Source organism: Eublepharis macularius, chromosome 18 (assembly GCF_028583425.1).
Source record: "Eublepharis macularius isolate TG4126 chromosome 18, MPM_Emac_v1.0, whole genome shotgun sequence".
Lineage (NCBI taxonomy): Eukaryota > Metazoa > Chordata > Lepidosauria > Squamata > Eublepharidae > Eublepharis > Eublepharis macularius.
Window position 1 is genome coordinate 37,154,033 of NC_072807.1, and position 19,925 is coordinate 37,173,957.

The 19,925-nt window shown below is 43.2% G+C and overlaps 1 protein-coding gene across 1 annotated transcript in view; it reads right to left on the minus strand.

The window, feature by feature from the left end:
• The window catches only part of THSD4 (thrombospondin type 1 domain containing 4), a 330,707-nt gene that overhangs the window by 269,010 nt on the left and 41,772 nt on the right, over positions 1-19,925 (minus strand). The window contains exon 5 of the mRNA XM_055002122.1: positions 5,269-5,368. Coding sequence (XP_054858097.1) covers positions 5,269-5,368 — 100 coding nt within the window. The remainder of the gene's footprint in view (positions 1-5,268; positions 5,369-19,925) is intronic.

Here is a 19,925-nt window from a genome sequence, read left to right on the forward strand (position 1 = left end):
ACTTTTGGCATGTTCTCCAATGGGTCCTCTACAATTAACATTATATCATCCGCGAATGCTCTGACCTTGTATGAATAGTCCTTAATTTTTATTCCTCGAATTTCCTCGTCTTGTCGTATTTGTATCATCAGGATCTCCAATACTAAAATGAACAACAGTGGAGACAACGGGCAACCTTGTCTTGTTCCTTTACTAATAGTCAATTTCTTAGTCAATTCATCATTCACCACAATTGCTGCAGTCTGGTCTCTGTAAATTTCCTTAATTGCTCTGATGAATCTTTCTCCCAGTTGTAGCTTTTCCATAGTGGCAAACATAAAGTCCCAGTTTAAATTGTCAAACGCCTTTTCAGCATCAACAAAGAAGAAACCAACCTCTTTGTCACAACGCTTATCATAATATTCAATAGCATTAATCACTGTCCTTAAATTGTCTCTGATTTGTCTGTCTGGCAAAAAACCTGCTTGTTCCTCCTCTATGACTTCCGAGAGCCACCCCTTCAGTCTCTCCGCCAATATCTTCGCAAAGATTTTATAGTCATTGTTAAGTAACGATATAGGTCTGTAATTTTTCACATTAGTCAGGTCTTGGCCCTCTTTTGGGATCAATGATATGTTCGCCTCCGACCAAGTGTCTGGAATCCTTTGATCCCTTAAAACTCCATTGATCACCTCCTTTAGGAATGGTGCCAGCTCATTGGCCATTGTCTTATAAAATTTAGCCGTAAGTCCATCTGGCCCTGGCGCCTTTCCTAGATTTGCAGATTGTATTGCCTTACTTATTTCCTCATCCGTTACTTCACTGTTCAATTTATTTCTCCAAACTTCCGAAATTTCTGGAAGTTTCATTTTCTCCAAATATGACGCTATTGACTCTTTGTTTACTTCTTTCTTATTATACAGCTTAGCGTAGAATTTATAAAAGGCTCTACTAATGGTAGTCTGTTCCAAATACGTTTTGTTGTCTTCACAAATTTTGTTTATTATTTTCTTTTCCCTTCTCTTCTTCAATTGCCATGCCAGGTACTTCCCAGGTTTATTTGCACCTTCAAATGCTTTCTGATTCAGCCTTTTAAGGTTCCACTCCAATTCTTTATTACTCATTGCTGTTAGCTGTTCTTGAAGTATTTTAATTTCCTGATATAATTTCTTTTTCCCTGGTCTCTTTTTTAGCTGTATTTCTTTGGCTTTTATTTTCTCCTCAATCTCTAGTCTCTTCTCTTTCTTCTTTCTTGCTCTACCATTTAAGTCCATTAGTATGCCCCTTATAACCGCCTTATAAGCATCCCAAACTTTATCAGTTGGTACTTCTTTATTCACGTTGTATTGTATAAAAAACTTTGTCTCTCTTCTCAGTATTTCCATGTTCTCTCTTTCCTGTAGCAAGTCCTCATTTATTCTCCATGCTTTCCTTTTTCTCCTTTTCCCTAATTTCCACATAATTGGGTTGTGATCTGAGCCTACCATCGGCATTATTTCTACCTCCTTAGTCCATAACGCCAAGTCTTTTGAGGCCCAGATCATATCAATTCTTGATAATGTAGAGTGCCTTGCAGAATAGAAAGTAAACTGTCTACTTTTAGGATATTCTCTTCTCCATACATCTTCAAGAGTCTCTTGTTGAATCAGCTCAAAAAAGAGCTTTGGTAATAATCCTCTTTTCTTTTGTGCCATTGTGGTCTTTTTATCCAGTTCCAAGTCTGTCACTCCGTTGAAGTCTCCAGCAAGAATTATCTGATCATATGAAAGGTCGTCTAAATGCTTCCTCAAGTCCTCAAAGAAGCTTTCTTTTGCACCATTAGGTGCATAAATTCCGACTACCAACACTCTCTTTAAGTTCCAAGTACATTCCACTGCTACAAATCTGGCTTCCACATCTTTCATTATGAATTTTGGTTGTAGCTCCTCATTTACATACAACACCACTCCTCTTTTTTTCTTACTTGAGGCCGCTACAAAGTCCTTACCCAATTTTCCCAATTTTAAATATTTTACATCCTGTTTTCGAATATGAGTCTCTTGCAAACAAACAATATCACATTTTTGTTTTAATAGCCAGTGGAAGATATTTTTCCTCTTATTCGGTGAATTTAGTCCATTTACATTCCAAGATAGTACTTTACATTCCATACTCATAATCTTGTTGGTAAGTCTTTTTCATTGTCCCTTATAAATCGCTCCATTTCCCGCTCAGATCTGATACGCTTTTTGGCACCTCCAAATTCAAAGGACAAACCCTCTGGAAGCTCCCATCTGTACCTGATTTTCATGTCCTTCAACATCTGGATTAGCGCTTTATATTTTTTCCGATCTAGTAACACTGATCTGGGTAATTCCTTCATTATAATAATTGTCTTGCCATCGATCTCCAATGGATCTTGAAACTGTTTAGTCACAATCTTCTCTTTCATGTTTCGTGTTGTAAATTGTACAATCACGTCTCTTGGTATTTTCCTCTGGGTTGCAATTCTCGAGTTCACACGATATGCCACATCTAGGATAGCCACAACTTCCTCCTCCTCCTTCCCCAGGTATTCAGCTAACACCTCAGTCATCTGTTCTTGCGCTGTCTTTCCTTCCATTTCCGGCAGACCGCGAAATCTCAGCTGCTTCTCCATGTGTCTACTTTCCGCAACCGCCATCCTTCCCCTCATCAGTCTCATCTCTGTTTGTTGCGTATCTGCTAAGTTCTCCATCGCTCCTTCTACTGTTTTAACTCTCTGCTGCGTCCCTTGTAATTCGTTTTGTATTGTTTCCATACCTTTCTTCACCTCTGACAGCTCCGATTTTACTTCTGACAGCTCCGATTTTACTGTCTGTTTAACCTCGTTAATCAGCTCCAATTTCATGTCTTTAAATTCCTTGATCACCTCTAAAAGTTTTTTGTCCAGGTTTTCTATTGCCGATTGCCACTCTTTTTTCGACATTGTGGGGCTTGCTTTAGCTCGCTCCCACGAGTCCGCTCTCTTCCTTAACTCCGTGGCGTAAAATTTAGTACCTTTTTTATTTCAAATGTCCCGGTCTTCTTGCATAAATTAATTTTTAAAGGGTCCAAAATGTCGGGCGTTTTTTCTCTATGGTCTCTCTATGATTTTGTAATCCAAAATGGCCTACTTCCTTTTCCGCTGAGGCCGCGACCCTTCCCCTCTCAAAGATGGCGATTCCCTTCTTCCTGCCCTCCAGCAAGGGCCGCTTCTCTCCAGCCGCTCTATTGTTGTTACGCACTTCCTGTCTCCCGTCTTCCCACAGCAGATCTCGCGATGGTGTCTTTTTCTCACAGCTCCAAAACCACAGGTATTCAAAACAATAGTCCAATTTCTTTAATAACTTCTTTAAACTTAGTCTTTTTTCAAATACAACTCCTGCCGAGTCTTCCCCTCCTTTTCACTAATCTGTTGCAGTTTAAAAATCTACTTTTTTTCCTCTCTCTTTTTATCAATCTGTCCCGTATCGGAAGATAGTGATCTTTACCTTCCCTTCACTTTTCTCGGGTTGTAATCGCTGTTTCGATTTTAAATTCTCCTCTCCGCTTCTTCTCCCAATCGAAGCTTGGGTATGTAGGTCTTATGCCAGCCGAATTGGCCCCAAAACTGCCGCAGAGATTGTAGCCGACCCGTCGCAGGGTGGGACCTCAAGGATCGGGAGGGGACCCGTTGCGCAGAGCCCCCCCTCGTCCGAGATCTAACTCACCCTAGGGTCTTGAGCGTTCTTTGCCTGCTCTCCGCCTGAGAGCAGTCGGCCGCGGGCTATTTTCACCCCGCCGGCCGCTTAAAACGGCAGTCCGGTCAGCTCCGCAAATGGAGCTGCGTTAGACCTCCATAGATCCCAAACCGGAAGTCACTTAACCCCTCAATTTTGTTCCCCTGCTTATTTGGGTTGAGTTTGTGGGGATTTTCCCCCCACCCCCCTTTTTTCATCCTTGCTGCTGCCACTGGAGGACATTCCAGGATATGAGAGCAAAATATTGCAGCGTAAAGTTTCTGGGGCCAGATGTGTGATCACTTAAGGTGGAGACATTATATATAAACACACACAGGGCTTTTTTTCAGCAGGAATGCAGTGGAACAGAGTTCCGGAACCTCTTGAAAATGGTCACATGGCTGGTGACCCCACCCCTGATCTCCAGACAGAGGGGAGTTTAGACTGCCTTCCACACCGAGGGCAATCTCAACTCCCCTCTGTCTGGAGATCAGGGGGCGGGACTACCAGCCGCGTGACCATTTTCTTCAAGGGCAACCCACTGGGTTCCACCACCTCTTTTCCCTGAAAAAAAGACCCTGAACACACACATACCAACAGAGTCTCCTTGCAAACCAAGATAAAACGTGGTCTTGGGAGACTCTTCCTGCCCCTCATCAAACGCTGCCAAATATTTATTTATTTAGCGAATGTATAAACTGCCTCTCCAGAAATCTGCTTGAAGTAGCTCACTCATAAAAACGATACCATAAAAACATCATGAGTTACCGATATTAAAACAAGCCAGCCAAAAAAAAGTAGATAAACAGTAAACTGTTTAAGTACACGGAATATGGATAGAATAAATGTATTAGACAGTATAGTATGCAGTATTGAAGTATGCTAAATTAATTAATAACCATGAATGCTGACTCATTATATGGGCATACAGGTTTCTTACATGACTCTGTAAGCCATTGCCTTGAAGGTCAAAGATGAAGGTCAAATGGATGCAATCTTAAGTAATATAAACCAATATGTCGGGGGGCCCACAGTCTTGCTGGACCCTGGGATAGTCTGCTCCTTTAATTGTCCCTTCCACCAGCCCTACATATACCCATCTCCTAAACCAAGCCATGCAAGAATCAGCAATTTATCAGCATCACGTAAATGTATACAGAATCCAGCCAAGGGACGACAATTGGTGCCAGTACAATCCACTTTTGACCAAGAAAGATACTATGAACATACTCCTAAAGTGAGATGACGATGACTTCCTACCTAGATATTTCTCACCAGTTGCTTGGACCGAGCTCAACAGCATCAAACTTGCTCATAATTCCCAATTTGGTAGCTTTGTATTGGAGTCCTTTTTTAAAAAAAAAATCTGGAGACTTAACCATCTGCTATGTCCTGAGAGACTGAAAGGGTCCCGCCACTGATTTCTTGGACATATGTGCCAAGAAACCCTCAAGCAACTAGATGATGAGGAGTGCCATTGAACAGTAAAACCCAGTTAGCATCTCAAATAAGGAAGCAGCAGTATTGTGACATTACATTAAAAACACAAGAAAGGTTTGTCTTCCCTTACCTTCTGCGAAGGGTTCCCACTCATAGAATCGACCCATAAACGGTTTGTTATTGTATGATGCACACTGAACCTCTCTGATGTTTCTGTTTTCAGGACATGCCTATTAAATAAATTATAAAAACATTGTAAAGTTATTATTTCAATACTCCCTTATATGCATCAAACATCCAAATGCAACGGAAAACATAACCGAGGAATTTTGTAGCATATTTTCTATAATCCAAGAACAGCTTTCTAAAGCAACTTTATAAGACTCGTGGGATACAGAGAGATTTCTGGAATCTCTGTTTTCATTTCCCTCCTTCCTCCCCCCTCAATTTTTTTGTCCTCAATGGATGTGGAGACAGGTTTGAAAAAGAGGTGTCAGAAACAAAGGGAGGGAATGGGGAAAGCTTTCATAAGCACACGTGGAATTTGACAATGAAGTGAGAATTCTACCCAGGGCAGAACACCACGAGAATGCACCAAGGAATTATGTAGACCCTGGTGCAGCTCCACCATGATTTGGAAAGCTTCTGCAATGCAAAAGCCTTTCTCTTGAAGGAACCGTGAATACTTGAAAGTAAAACAAAGGAAAGACAGTTGAGATGGATTTGAATGGCACACCCACATTGTGGTACGCTACACCACATAGGTAGCACACAGAACCTGATGTTGGGCACATGGCTGTAATGAGCTCCTTCGGGAATCACTCCATGCCCTGTTCTTCCCGTGTGTGAGCTGAAAGACTGCAGCAATATTTGAGCAAAGACCCTTGAGATAAACTTTTAACAATTTGCAATAATTTCCATTTTACTCAAGCGATACATCAGTCCGTTTTTCTCTCCCTTTCCATGCTTGTATTTTGTTTCCAAAAATATTGATTTAATTAGCCTTAAACCAGTGAACTGTGCCTGACCTGGGGGAATCCAGTAGGGTTGGAGTGACTAGGAAAAAAATGAGTTTTGCCAGAGACTGCTGGTCATTCAAGCTGGATTGTTCCAAGCGCTTAGTCAATACTTTAATTGCTTTGGGGGATGGTTTTGGTAACAAAGTGACCCTATTGCAAAAGTACATCATCTCTGTGCAGCGTTGGAGCAGCTGCGCTAATCTGCAAGTATATGACAAGTTCCAACGCTCAAGTGTCCGAGACAGTGACGCCATTTTCCTGGCGTTTGGCCAACAAGCTGCTAAAACTGACGGGTCTCCAAAGACTTTCATGACACATTGCAATCACATAGCATGAACAGAAGGAGAAGAGCTGCGGCTCAGTGGTAGGGTCAGAGTGCACCCTTTGCATGCCTAATGGCCCGGCCTCAGTTCCTGACATCTCTAATTAAAAGACGTCAAGTAACAGGTGGTGAAAAGACAGTTTCCTGCCAGCTGAGCCGCTGCAAATCAGAGTATACTACAATGAGAGACTCTCTACCCAAGACGCCTTGGCACATGTTCGTCAAGTTTAGGGAGATGCAGTGTTAGCCAGGAAGCGTAGTTTAAAAAGACAGAGCAGGTGGAGATCGCTCCTCAGAGGGTTTGTTAATTTCATCTTCGCCTCCCCAAAGACTCTGTCGATTTTACCTCTCCAGTGTGGGATCGCAACTAGAGGGCAGTGAGGAATGGAAATGGGCTGGAGCTGCCTTCCAGAGCTGGGCTTGGACCTGGAGAGGTTCTAATGGGCTGAAGTTTCCCTTCTGGCATTTCACAGCCCCTTCACACAGCTCCAGTGTATAGCTCTGTTCCAGAGGTTCTGCAATTTCCTTTACTCAAAGAAAGGAAAGAAAGGAAAGCCCTAAGGTGAATTTCATCTGGCCCTACTGAGTTGTGCATTTTCATTTACCCAGGTAACTACACACACACACACACACACACAGAGTTTCTTCCCAGCCATCTGTCAACTACATTAAGTTATCTGAATTTCTCAGAGCTAAAATGCAAGTAACAGGAGATGATTGCTAACTGCATAGCAACATTATATCTTATACAGTGTTGGAGAATCTAAGTTAATTTTCTTTGCCCAGGCATAAGATGTATTGTTGCTATGCAGTTAGCAATCACATATAGTAAAGAGTCCAGTAGCATCTTTAAGACTAACCAACTTCATTGTAGCATAAGCTTGCGAGAACCACAGCTCTCTTCGTCAGATGCAAAATAGTAAAGAGTCCAGTAGCACCTTTAAAACTAAACTTTATTGTAGCATCAGCTTGCGAGAACCACAGGTCTCTGTCAGATCCATCTGACAAAGAGAGCTGTGGTTCTCAAAAGCTTATGCTACAATAAAGTTGGTTAGTCTTAAATGTGCTACTGAACTCTTTACTATTTTGCAACTACAGACTAACACGGCAAACTCCTCTGGAGCAATCATATATACATTTATATATATAGTAGGACACAAAATCTTTTGTGCATTCTTGATTTCAGCTCCAAATGGGGTTCCTGGGCTGGACTGTATATGAGTCTGTCTTTGACGAGAATTCCAAAAAGAAGTCTTAGCTAAGGTGGGTTGCTGGAGTGGCTGCCTGGAGCATACGACTCTGAGACACCCTCATAGCCTTCCATTTGGTTTCCGGGTCCAATTAAAAATTATGGGTTTGACCACCAACCCCTAAATAAGAGGCACTTGAGAGCCAGTTTGGTGTACTGTTTAAGAGCGCAGGACTCTAATCTGGAGAACCGGGTTTGATTCCCCACTCCTCCATTTGTAGCCAGCTGGGAGACCTTGGGTCAATCACAGCTTCTAGGAGCTCTCTCAGCCCCACCCACCTCACAGGGTGATTGTCGAAAGGATAATAATAATACACTTTGTAAACCACTCTGAGTGGGTGTTAAGTTATCCTGAAGGGCGGTATATAAATAGAATGTTGTTGTTGTTGTTGTTGTTATGGTATGGATCACTTCCTCCCTTACAACCATCACTATACACTTAGGTCCCACACAGTGGCCATAATCAATATGGTTCCACTTTCAGAAGGCCAGTAGATGGAAACATTCAATAGAATGGAAACATGCAAAACTACAAAATGGCCCTTCCAGGAGGATTCGGTAGCTCCTTCAATATTAATATTCAAGAGGCAAGCAAGGACTTTTGTTTTGTTTTAGCATATCTTCATCCTCTCATGGGAACTAAAGGAAATTTTAGTTCAACTAAAGAAGGACTGTCCAAATGGTAGATTTTAAGGACAGGAGGTGTCCTGAAGTATAATAACAATAACAACAACAATGATAATAACAACAGTAGCAGCAGAAACAGCAACAACAACAACATTCGATTTATATACTGCCCTTCAGGACAACTTAACACCTGCTCACAGCGGTTTACAAAGTGGGTTATTATTATCCTCACGATAATCACCTTGTGAGTTGGGTGGGGCTGAGAGAGCTCTGAGGAGCTGTGACTGACCCAAGGTCACCCAGCTGACTTCCAGCAGAGGAGTGGGGAATCAAACCTGGCTCTCCAGATTACAGTCCTGCCGCACTTAACCACTACACCAAACTGTAGCAAGCCCATTCTGAGCTAGTCCTGAACTTCACTACAGTTTGGGCTCTTCTTATAAAGCCTTATTGCTTTCTGAATCAGGCAGGTTTGTTTGCAACCCCCCTCACCCATTCCAGAGCTACCACCACAGGTCTAAGCAATGATGCTGAGTAAAGGGAAATGCAATCTGCATGCAGTCATACACATATAATCAGTCCTCTCTTAACATTGTTTCTGGATATTAGCCAAACTTGAGCAACAGTAATGGAAACATTGGGAAAGTGGTTAATCTGACCTGTACAACCCTTCCAGATGCTACCAAGAAAACACTCTTGGGAGAGCATGTTTTTACTGGGGGGGGGGTGGATTATTGATTTCTCTCTATCTTTAAAGAGGGGGGAGAAACATTCATTTTACTAAACAATTGAAAAGAATGGCAAGACATTTCCACTCAATTAGGATTGTCTTGGGAGATCAAAAGATATTGTTTTACAAAGTCCTAGAAAATGTATCCCCATGGTGTATGGAAAGAACTCTACCAGCACTAATGCAGTCCAAATAAATAATTTGGGGGCATGTTTACGAGCAGAGAAAGAAATAACAGACTGTCTATTTCACTACTGTGTCAACAGGTTCTAACATTACATCTCTGTTGGCCCAGCTAACAGTGCAATCCCAAACAGTGTTATACCCAAATAAGCTCATTGACTTCCATGGATTTAGAAGGTTTCAACTCTGTTTAGGATTGCACCATTCTTGTAGGTTTTGGCTTCTTTCTACAAGAGCAATAGTTTCAGTTGACCTTCCTGAACTTCATGAATGGAATGGGTGTTCCCGCAAACACGCATTCCCAATGTCCTTTCTCAATGACTTGTTGATGGTGTTGCAGAAATTGCCGATGATTATGAATTATTATAGGCTAATGATGGGTGAGGTCCCTCAAGCTCCTAATTAGCGCAGCTCTTCTGAGTTTTTTCAGAGAGCTCTCTGCAAAGGCTTGGGGTCTTTCCAAACCTGGAAACAGAAAGAACTCTCTACCAGCCCTCCCTTATTTGTCCATGGCCGATTCCAGATGACTAACCTTAAATCGCTTCATGCCGCCCTCTTCCGGATCGCAACGGGGAAAATGCGAAATATCGCGTTTCCTCGCGCGAGTTTTGCGCGACGACGCGCAAAACTCGCGCGAGGAAACGCGATATTTCGCATTTTCCCCGTCGCGATCCGGAAGAGGGCGGCATGAAGCGACTTAAGGTTAGTCATCTGGAATCGGCCCATGCCTGTCCCCATACTTATCATTGCACAGGAAGGGGAAAGGCATGAAAGGACATTTTGGAGGGCTTCAGAAGTGACAAACAGTCTAGTCTTTAAAGCATAAATGCCTATGTGAAGCATCCATTACCACCAAATATCCTGGGGAAACTGAGCTCACAGCTGAGTTTCCTATCTCAGCTCATTAAGCAAATTATTTTTAAAAACTGAGAACTCGAGTTCCCAGGTTCCTTTGTGGAGATGGATACAATTATTTAGTTCTCAGAGATCTGACCTCTGTTTGCCCTGCTGCTCCTCTTCTTCTCAGTGATAAGTTTGGGGAAAGGGAGTGTCCTAAGTAGACATGGGCACAAACAGAAAAAAAAACCGAACATGGTGTTCGTTGTTCATTGCCATCCACGAACAATGAACAGCTAACATTGATGAACATGATCTGTTCACAAACATGTTCGTTGTTCGTTGTTCATGGGGGCCAGCAAGCTCTCCTCCAACCATCAAGATCCCTACCGCACCACTCCCAGAAACCCTACCTGAACAGGCAACAGGAAATGTACCAATAATAAATAATAGATTGGCCCCAGAGCCTGGCAGCAGCCCTGGAACCTGAAGGGGTAGATCCCTATCCCACCACACACAAAGAAAATTCAAGTTCCAATGCACTCTCCCTGTCTCTCTCTCAAAATGCCAACAGCAACTGTCTCTATCTCACTGTCTGCAAAAACAGAGCTGGGAGCCCCCCTCCCCTCTACTCTTTGCTTCCTTGTAACAAATTTGGAGCTCCACACTTGAAAGGAAGACCTGCCTATCAAGATAAATGGGGCTTAGACTGGGATTGGGCAACAGCAGGAGTTCAGACAGAGTTCAGGCAGTCCCTGCCTCCGGTTGCCAAGGGAATTGACTGTAGGAGCCAGATTGTCTGGCTTGACAAACAGCAAGGAACGAATGAGGCTTGCAACGACCACCTGTTCGTTTAGAATGGGGCCTCACAAACAGCTTGTTCGCAAACAGCTGATTGGGCTGTTTGTGGCTTTTTTTAGGGCCAAGCTACACATGAATGACACTTGAATGGCAAGTGTATTTCTCCCTGTTCACTTGCCCTCCACTCAATCCACTTGCCGTTCAAGTGTCATTCGTCATGTGTAGCTTGGCCCATAGTTTGTATTGCTGTTTGTGCCCATCTCTAAGACAAGGAGTGCTGACACAGAAGTAAGCCAGTCCTGAACTTTAGGAGAGTTTGGGCTCATCTCGAAATGGCTCGCTGTTTTTTAAACTGGGACAAGCAAATTAGGAGGACCTCTCCGCCCATTCCAGTGCAATCACTCATCACAACAGTGATGTTAAGTTCTAGGAAACTGCCCTAAAGCCATTGCGATGTCATTAGAAGCTCATCATGGAAGGATGGGAGGGAGAGATTCGGGTGGGATTACAGTGGCCACCTAAACATGGCCAATGTTTGATTCTAGTTGTTCTGTTATCATATGCTGGTAAAAAGGCTGGAGTGGGGAATTAAGCCTTTAAGTCACACAAATTCTTACACCAGGAGACACATTCTAAGAACATGAGAAGTACACGAGCGGCTAGATAAGACCCATGGTCCGTTGAGTTCCAGGTTTCACACAACAGTCAATCAGATATCTCCAGAAGACCTGTAAGCAAGAGACTGGGGCCAAAGGTTCTGGCCTGCCAACACTGGTATTTAGAGGGCCACTGCTGTTGACCATGGAGGTTCTATTCAGCCATCATGGCTAACACAAACATCGATTAACCAATCCATCAGGCATTTCCCAAAAAGTAAGCTAAGTAAGCAAGGGGCCAGCACTGCACGAGTTAACTACTCTGAGTGAGGAAGTGCCTCCATTTGTCTGCCTTGTGCCCGTCAACTTCATCCTACAAAATTCTCCCTGACTTAAACTGCTTTATAAAATAGCGTAACTCCATTGAGCTTGGCCAGACTTCCAAACCCTCGAAGGCCAATTGCTGAGCGTGAATCAAATAGAATAAATTTGGAAAACGACAAAAAAATTTGTTCGTAACGTTCCAAGTTTCTGTTGGAGCCCAGTTCACACTCCGAGGCAGAAGCCCTGACGTCTTCGGTTTTGACCGTCCAAGGGATCTTCTCTGAGCAATCCCAGTCAGGCTCCGTGGCCACGACTATTTTGAGTAAATCCTTTAACTGCAGTCACACACTTGGCTGCTCTCGGTCTCAACTACGGACTCACATTTTTAATATATTTTTTAAGAAAACCCGTCCAGCTATCCCTTGCCTAGAAAGTCATATTTATAGAAAACGTTTGTAATGCAAGAGGCACTCGGGTTGAAGAGAAACCAATGAGAAGTTATTTCCATTTGACAAAACCTGGCTCAAAGTCTGAAGGCTGTCTAAGCGCTAAACTCTTTCTGACGTCGCCATGCAAATATTTTTTTTAAAAAAAGAAATATATTTATTTAGCTTTCCCACCTCCTCTTTCAAAAAAGCTTAGGGTGGGGACTGGTACTATGCAAAGAAAAACAGAGGTGGAACTCGAATTGCCAACCTCCAGGTGGGAAATGGAGATCTACCAGAGAATTTACCGCTGATCTCCAGAATACAGAAATCAATTCCCCTGGAGAAAATGGCAACTCCAGAAGGTAGATTCTATGGCATTATACCCCCCCAGGGGGGCCTATCCTCCCCAGGCTCCACTCCCAAATCTCCAGGAATTTCCCAACCCAGAGCTGGCAACCTTAGGTGGTTGTGCCAAAAATTACGTCCTTCCGGGTAGTTCTTTGTTCCTGGAGTAGCAGAAGGCTGACTTTTCAACTGATGAAGGGAATCCAAGGAAAATCGCAAGGAACAGCCTGCTTGAGGGGCAACATTTTGGTAACGGAGAGAAAGAAAGCTCTCACTGGTCTGAGAGAAAATTCACAAGACCTCAAACCCAGTCTTGGGATGTATTCAAGATTAACCACCACCACCACAATCAGTCAAAGACCAGGGCTGTATTAACCCATGGCCGGGCCCTTAGGCTTTCAGGTATTTTGGGTCCCCTCCAACACTTCAGTCTTTCACCCCACTACAGCTGACAGCCTGACCCTGGTACGATAGGGACTAGACCACAGTACATAGCCCTCTATCCACTTTGAGGATCTCCTGAAGAATTCTATTCACAATTTTTAAAATATTTTTATTGCATGAGTAGAACTCTTCAGGAAAGCACGAGAGTATAAACATATGGTTAAATATGTATGTACATTGCTACAGTGCAGAGTGCACTGTGCCTTTAACCATTGGAGCCCTAGGGCACAGGTAACAGAGCCTCAGGGGGTGGGGGGAATTGACGGGCCCCTGGTCCCTGTGGAGCCCCTAGGCTTCAGCCTAGTCAGCCTTATGAATAATATGGCCCTGACCTAGGCTTCGGCCTAGTCTAGGGTTGCCAGCCTCCAGGTAGTGGCTGGAGATCTCCCGGAATTACAACTGGTCTCCAGGCCACAGAGATCAGTTCACCTGGAGAAAATGGCTAATTTGGGGGGTGGACTCTATGGAATTATGCCATGCCAAGGTCCTTTCCCTCCCCAAACCCCACTTTCTCCAGGCTTCTCCCCCTAGATCTCCAGGAATTTCCCAACTTGGAGCTGGCAACCCTAGCCTAGTCAGCCTTATGAATAATACGGCGCTGACCTAGGCTTCAGCCTAGTCAGCCTTATGAATAATACGGCCCTACCAAAGACGGGAGAATGTTTACACATGACAGGGCCTTTTCAGAAGTAGCACTGAAGCCCAAACCATTTAGAAAAAAGCAGTGGGAAAAGTAAATAAATATTTTTTTAAAAAATTCACAACACCTAGAGCTTCTTTCAAACACCCATATCCAATCTACACTCTTTAACATTAGACAGAATGTTTCTTTTGATTAGATTCCTCTCCTTTATGCATATTTAGCAACCCGGACTACTTCTGTGGAATTCGTCATCTGGGACTGTTTTATGCCCCAGGGACTTTTTCATTTACAGAAAGAGAATTAAGTTGTTAGGTGGCTATACTTTGGGGACGTTGTTTGCAGGTGACAACACCGTAAGAAGACAAATTTTGATATCCGCTTCTCCACATATCCTGCCACAAAGCACAACCACAAAGAAATTTCACCCAAGAACATGGACAAAGAATTCAGACAAGCTACCAAATCAGTAGAAAACCCCTAAATAAATTATAGGTTTTATACATAAGCAATGACTTCCAAAAAGTGCTAGTCCAGACATTTTCTCCAGGGGATTACAGGCTTATCTTGAGAAAATTGTGATGGAATCCGGCAAGAAATGAAGAGAGAAACCAGGAGGAGGAAAATAAAATTCCTTGGCCGAGAATCTTTTGAGACTAGAAAAGCCAAGGACACAAAGGGTTGGCAAAGGAAAAAAACCTCTCTCTGGCTTCTTTCTGCCTGCAAATGAATCAATGTTTTGCTTGCTTTCCAGGTTCCACTGCTCTTAGCAAGTTCATCCCCCAAAGTACTTTAAGTATCAGAAAGCTCTGTCTCCACCCAAATCTCCAGGAATTTCCCAACCCAGAGTTGGCAATCCTAAGTCAGTTTCCAGATACTGGAGCACTGCACATGTGGACAAAAGTGACAGTGGGCCCTTTTCAAGTGATCTGGGGTTCCAACATTAGCCCAGGGTTAAGGAAAGCAGACACACTAATGTAATTCCTATAGGTTGACAATTCACGTTTGGGAAATACTCAGAGATTTGGGAGTGGAGTTTGGAGAGGGGAGGGAACTCAGCAGAGTATAATGCTATAGAGTCCACCCTTCAAAGCAGCCATTTTGTCCAGAGGAACTGATCAAGTGTTGCTTGGAGATCAGTGATAATTCCAGGAGATCTCCAGCCACGAGCTGGAGGCTGGCAACCTTAGCTTAAGGCCAGACACCAGCAGGCTGCACAAAGCCCAGAGTACTCAGCCTGCCAAAGGCGCAAGAGCGGTCAAAGCACTCTGCAGTGTTGCACTGTGTGCAGAGAACAGATTATTCAAAACCCTAATACTTTCAGCACCCAGAGTCCCCTCTGCCTAGATAGACATTATTAGTATACTCCGGCAAAAGTGTGGGGGGGGCGGAGGGATTTTGCAAGCAGGTTAATAAACCTGTGTTCTCAGTCATGCAGACATTCCAGTATAGATTGCCTTCTGGCAGCCTTTGAATTTTTGACTTGCAAGCACTGCATCATTTGGGGAGGGGGGGTGGATTTTTTTTTTACGGTGTTTGCATATGGATTAAGGGAATCTGCCTGAAGTCTTCCAGGATGCCATCAGTTTCCTCGGCTTCCTATGCCTGTATGCAATTAAACCAGCAATGTGCTTTTTAAGGTAGGATTTCTCCTAACTGAGGGTGTGTTTCAAATGCACCAGATCTCCAAGCAAAGCATCTGGCAGGATCTCACAAAAGGCCAGGCTGGAGTACTGCTCTCCCCTTAAGACATATCCCTTAGCTCGCATCTGTACAAACTGAATAATAGGCAACACTCAGAGATAGAAAAGGATTATCACCAATGCATTAAAATACATTTCAGGAATCCAGCAATCTGATTTCAAACAAGCCAATAACACGTCTACATGACTGCATTTGCCAAAATCTACATGGAGTTAGGGTAGAGGATCCTCTGCCACCGACTGGGGCTTCCTGCCACTGCTCAGCTAGCCACTGGGGGGGGCAGGACTGGGGGGGGCATCATCAGTGATGTCTCTCCCCCTGTGCCCAGAAGTGACTTCAGTGTGTCGCTGGGGGATTACATAGGAAGCGTTAGCATTCGGGGCAAACTCTGAGATCACTGGGTTTTGAATGGTATGTTTTAAGTTAGAATCACGCAGTTAGTCCTATACCAAAGGTCTCTGTTGAAATGTATGCACATAGCTCAAAATGAGACTCGTTTGGAGTTATGGTGTGAAGGAGAAAGGCTACAGCTCGATAGCTGAGCATCCGTTTGGTGTCTAGAAGGTCCCAGGGTAAATTCCTAGCATCTCTCATATTAATAAGGATCAGGTTGTAGGTGGTTGGAAGGTACCTGACAAACTGGTTGCAGTCGAAGTACAGTACTGAACTTCATAGGCCAACAGTCTGACTTAAGAGTCTCTCTACACGAGACACCTTGGCACGTGTTCGTCAAGTGTAGGGAGATGCAATGTTAGCCAGGACACGTAGTTTAAAAAGACAGAGCCTGCGGAGATCGCTCCTCAGAGGGTTTGTTAATTTCATCTTTGCCTCCCAGAAGGCTCTGTCAGTGTCACCTCTCCAGTCTAAAATTACATGGGACTGCAACCAGAGGGCAGCGAGGAATGGACATGGGCTGCAGCTGCCTTTCAGAGCCGGGCTTGGACCTGGAGAGGTTATCATGGGATGAAGTTTCCCTTCTGGCATTTCACAGCCCCTTCATACGTGCTCTTCATGTGTCAGAAGTCTCCTGTAGAGAGTCTCTCAGTATAAGGCACTTTCTTCTGCTCATGTGTGTAAACTCCACATGTTGCAAATGGGTAGAAGAAGCAGGAAAACTGAGGGTGGCGAACACTCCACCGGAGACAGAAAAATATATATTATGTAAGGTGAGTTGAAATAACTTTCCCCATAGCCCAAATGCCAGAGAAATATTTTCAGGCATACGGAATATGAAACCAAATGTCCACACAGCTGACAGCCTCCCCCACCCCTCTAAAGCAATGCAGGCAATTTCAAGGGAATTCAAAGATTTAGGCGCCTAGAAAAAGGACTGAAAAGGTTAAACGGTGCCTGAATTGGCTGAGCCTTAGGTGAAGAAGACAAGGGCTGAGCCATAATACCGAGAAAAGGTGAGACATTGTCGGCAGAGGGAAATTATCCCTTGGAGAAATAAGAGTAATCAAGTGGAAAAGCCAAGACTAAAGAGGAACCTGATGTCTGTGATTTCAATGGAGTTGGTGGGGGGATTCCGCAAAAAAGAAAAAAGAAAAGAAAGGAATTTGATCTAGTCACACTTCATTGATTTTTTTTTAAAAGAACAGGGTTTTTTGGAGCGCCATCCAATTTTAATTTTCATTTCTAGATGCGGGGGTGGGGGGACCAGCTGTGAGAAGCAACACTTCACCACGTCCCACACAAACACCTCCGTTTCAGCCAAAGCAGTAACTAGGAGAGGATTTATTACTGTTCTTCGTTATTCTTATTTCAATAACACTTTAGGGATGCTTCATGTATTTGGGGGTTTGAGCTTTTTATTTTAAAAGGTGTCAACCGAACATTTTTTAAAATCTAAGTGAGATTACACCTTCCAAAATTTCCCTTTGGAAATCCATGGGACTTAAAACTGACAGCTCCCTTTTCCCACTTGACTTCAACACAAATTTAAGGACCACTTCTGCATCCAATTCAAAACACAGTGATTTCTGTAAGGGAAAAAATTTTTCTCTTTCCAGTCTGGATCACTTGATGAAACGAACATGCAATAGGATGCAAGACGTGCAAAAAGTAATAGTTGTTCACACCATGTGCAATTCAATTATGGGACTGGCTGCCACAAAGTGCTACGACAAGCCACTAACAGAAAAGGGATCCACAGAGCATAGGACAGGACTATTAACCGCACTTAGCAAGAATACCTAAATGAAACCTCCATGTTCAGAAGCAGAATACCAGAGACAAAGGATAGGAAATGTCTACTGCCTTCTCACACACACTCTGTGGCATCCAAAGAAGAAAATGACTGGCAACTGCTAGCATCAGAAGGTTGGAAAAGCTCTTACAAAATATTGTAGTCTGGAAATGATCCACGTAGATCTTCTGTTATGAGCAATCAATCGTGCAGGGTACCATGTCCAAAAACATCCCCTCTCCAAAGCAACAGCTTCTTTTTATCGCTGGAAGCTCTGACATTCAAAAGCGCATACCCTAGAAATCTAGTTGGTCTTTAAGAGACTACCAGACCCAAATCTTGCTCTTCTACTACAGACCATCCATCTCTATCAGTGACACTTTCCCCCCCCCTCTCTTTTTTTATTAATAACAAGTAATAAATAACAAACCAACTATTTACATAGAATGTAAAAGCTTGACTACAGATACAAATTTGGCAATAGTCCTTACATAAGGGATTAGGTACATACACAATTAGTAGTAAAGATGAGAAAGACTACATTGCTCGTTCAAAGAAGTTTCAAAAGATTATCTGCAGATATCAAAAGTACTCTACAGTGTGCCCTTGTATTCATCTCCAGGTAAGTATTTTACTAATCATAGGTTTTGTTAGGTACAAGCTGTATGAATGCGGTCTAATTTTATTCATTATCAGATTGTTGTAATAAGTTATTTCTAGACATATATTCAATAATTGGGTCCCATTTGGTTGCAAAGTTTGTTTCTCTAGGGAAATATTCAGCTCTAAAAATGGCATCGTAGATTTTCTCTTGAATGTAGCGGTCAAAGGTTCTTGTTTTCCAAGTATGTATTGTTGGAACTTTTGGAGATTTCCAATTTCTTGCAATTAATGATTTAGCCACCACTAATAGTGTGCAGTGACATTTGTGAAAAGTGTTATTTATTCTCATTATCGCCTCCTCTCAATTCCTCATCCTTTCTGCTAAGCCTTTGCACGTTGCAAACCGCTGGCAAGGGACTCCGCTTTGGTTCCTTCGACTTGTACACAGCCTAGCACAACGCAAGACACTTCAAAATGAAATAGAGCCGATCGCAACACATGAATAAACTTTTAAAAAGAGCTAATTGAACAAACAGCAGACTTCTCCTCCCCCAGAGGACCTGCACATGCCTCAGCATCTCCCTAACTAAATTGCGTAAAGCTTCATATGACCAAAGATGCCAGTCATGAAAAATGAGCCCCTGTAAATGACAAGAAACAATAAAAATATAACTATGAGGAAATGACCTAATGGGCCGAGGCGGACTGAGTTAATTGGTTATTAATTAACCACCCAGAGCAGACTCCATAGGGGGAAGTGACCCAACACCAGGATTCCAATTAACAGAGTTCGTTCCCCTTGATAAATTATATTAGCCTCATGGAATGTTCCAAATAAAAGGGGGAGAGGCAGGAAATCGGCATTATGTAGATGCCGGCAGGGGCCCTCAAAACTTTTCAGCTAATAAATTAAATTAAAGCCCGAATGTATATACTGGGAGAAACATTAGACTTCCCAAGATCTAAAGGCCCACTTTCCTATTTCAATTATTGGTTTTTAAATCACTTGGTGGTGGACCCCACAGCTGGGTAACATTCAAACTGGGAGGGAGGGGGGGCTGCATCAGCAACATTTTCTTTTGGATTATTTTGAAGAGAAGGAGAGAGAGGTGGGATTAAAGGAACATTCTTGAGTTCAGAAAGGGAGAAGTTCCTGGAGATTTAGGGGGTGTAGGTCAGGGGACAGCAGGGTTTGGGGATAATGTTATACAGTCCACACTCCAAAACAGACTTTTTCTCCAGGGGAACTGATCTCTGTGGCCTGGAGACCAGTTGTAATTCTGGGAGATCTCCAGCCACCATCTGGAGGCTGGCAATCCTAGAAGAACTTTGTGATTGCTACCATTGTTTTTATCTTTATGTTACTGTCATGTTGTGCTCCGCTCTGAGCCTGCTTGCGGGGAGAGCGGACAAAAAGTCTAATAAATGACGATGACGATGACAATAATCTAAGGGAAGCAACTTCTGAACTTTGTTGTAACTAATACCCGTTGTAAGCTAAAGTTTCTACAGAATGCTGCAGTCAGCACTGATAACATATCGAGTGCTTTCCAAACACAGGGGGACAGCTTCTTGCCCTTCTTGCAAGGCTAAAATAAATATTCCCTAGCATTTAGTATTCAGAGAGACTGCCTCTAAACATGGAGGTTCCTTTTAGGTAACATAACTAATATCTCTTGATAGACCTAGCCTCCACAAATTAAAGACATCTATCAGGATGTGGTGGTGTTCGGGTGGTTTTCCAAAA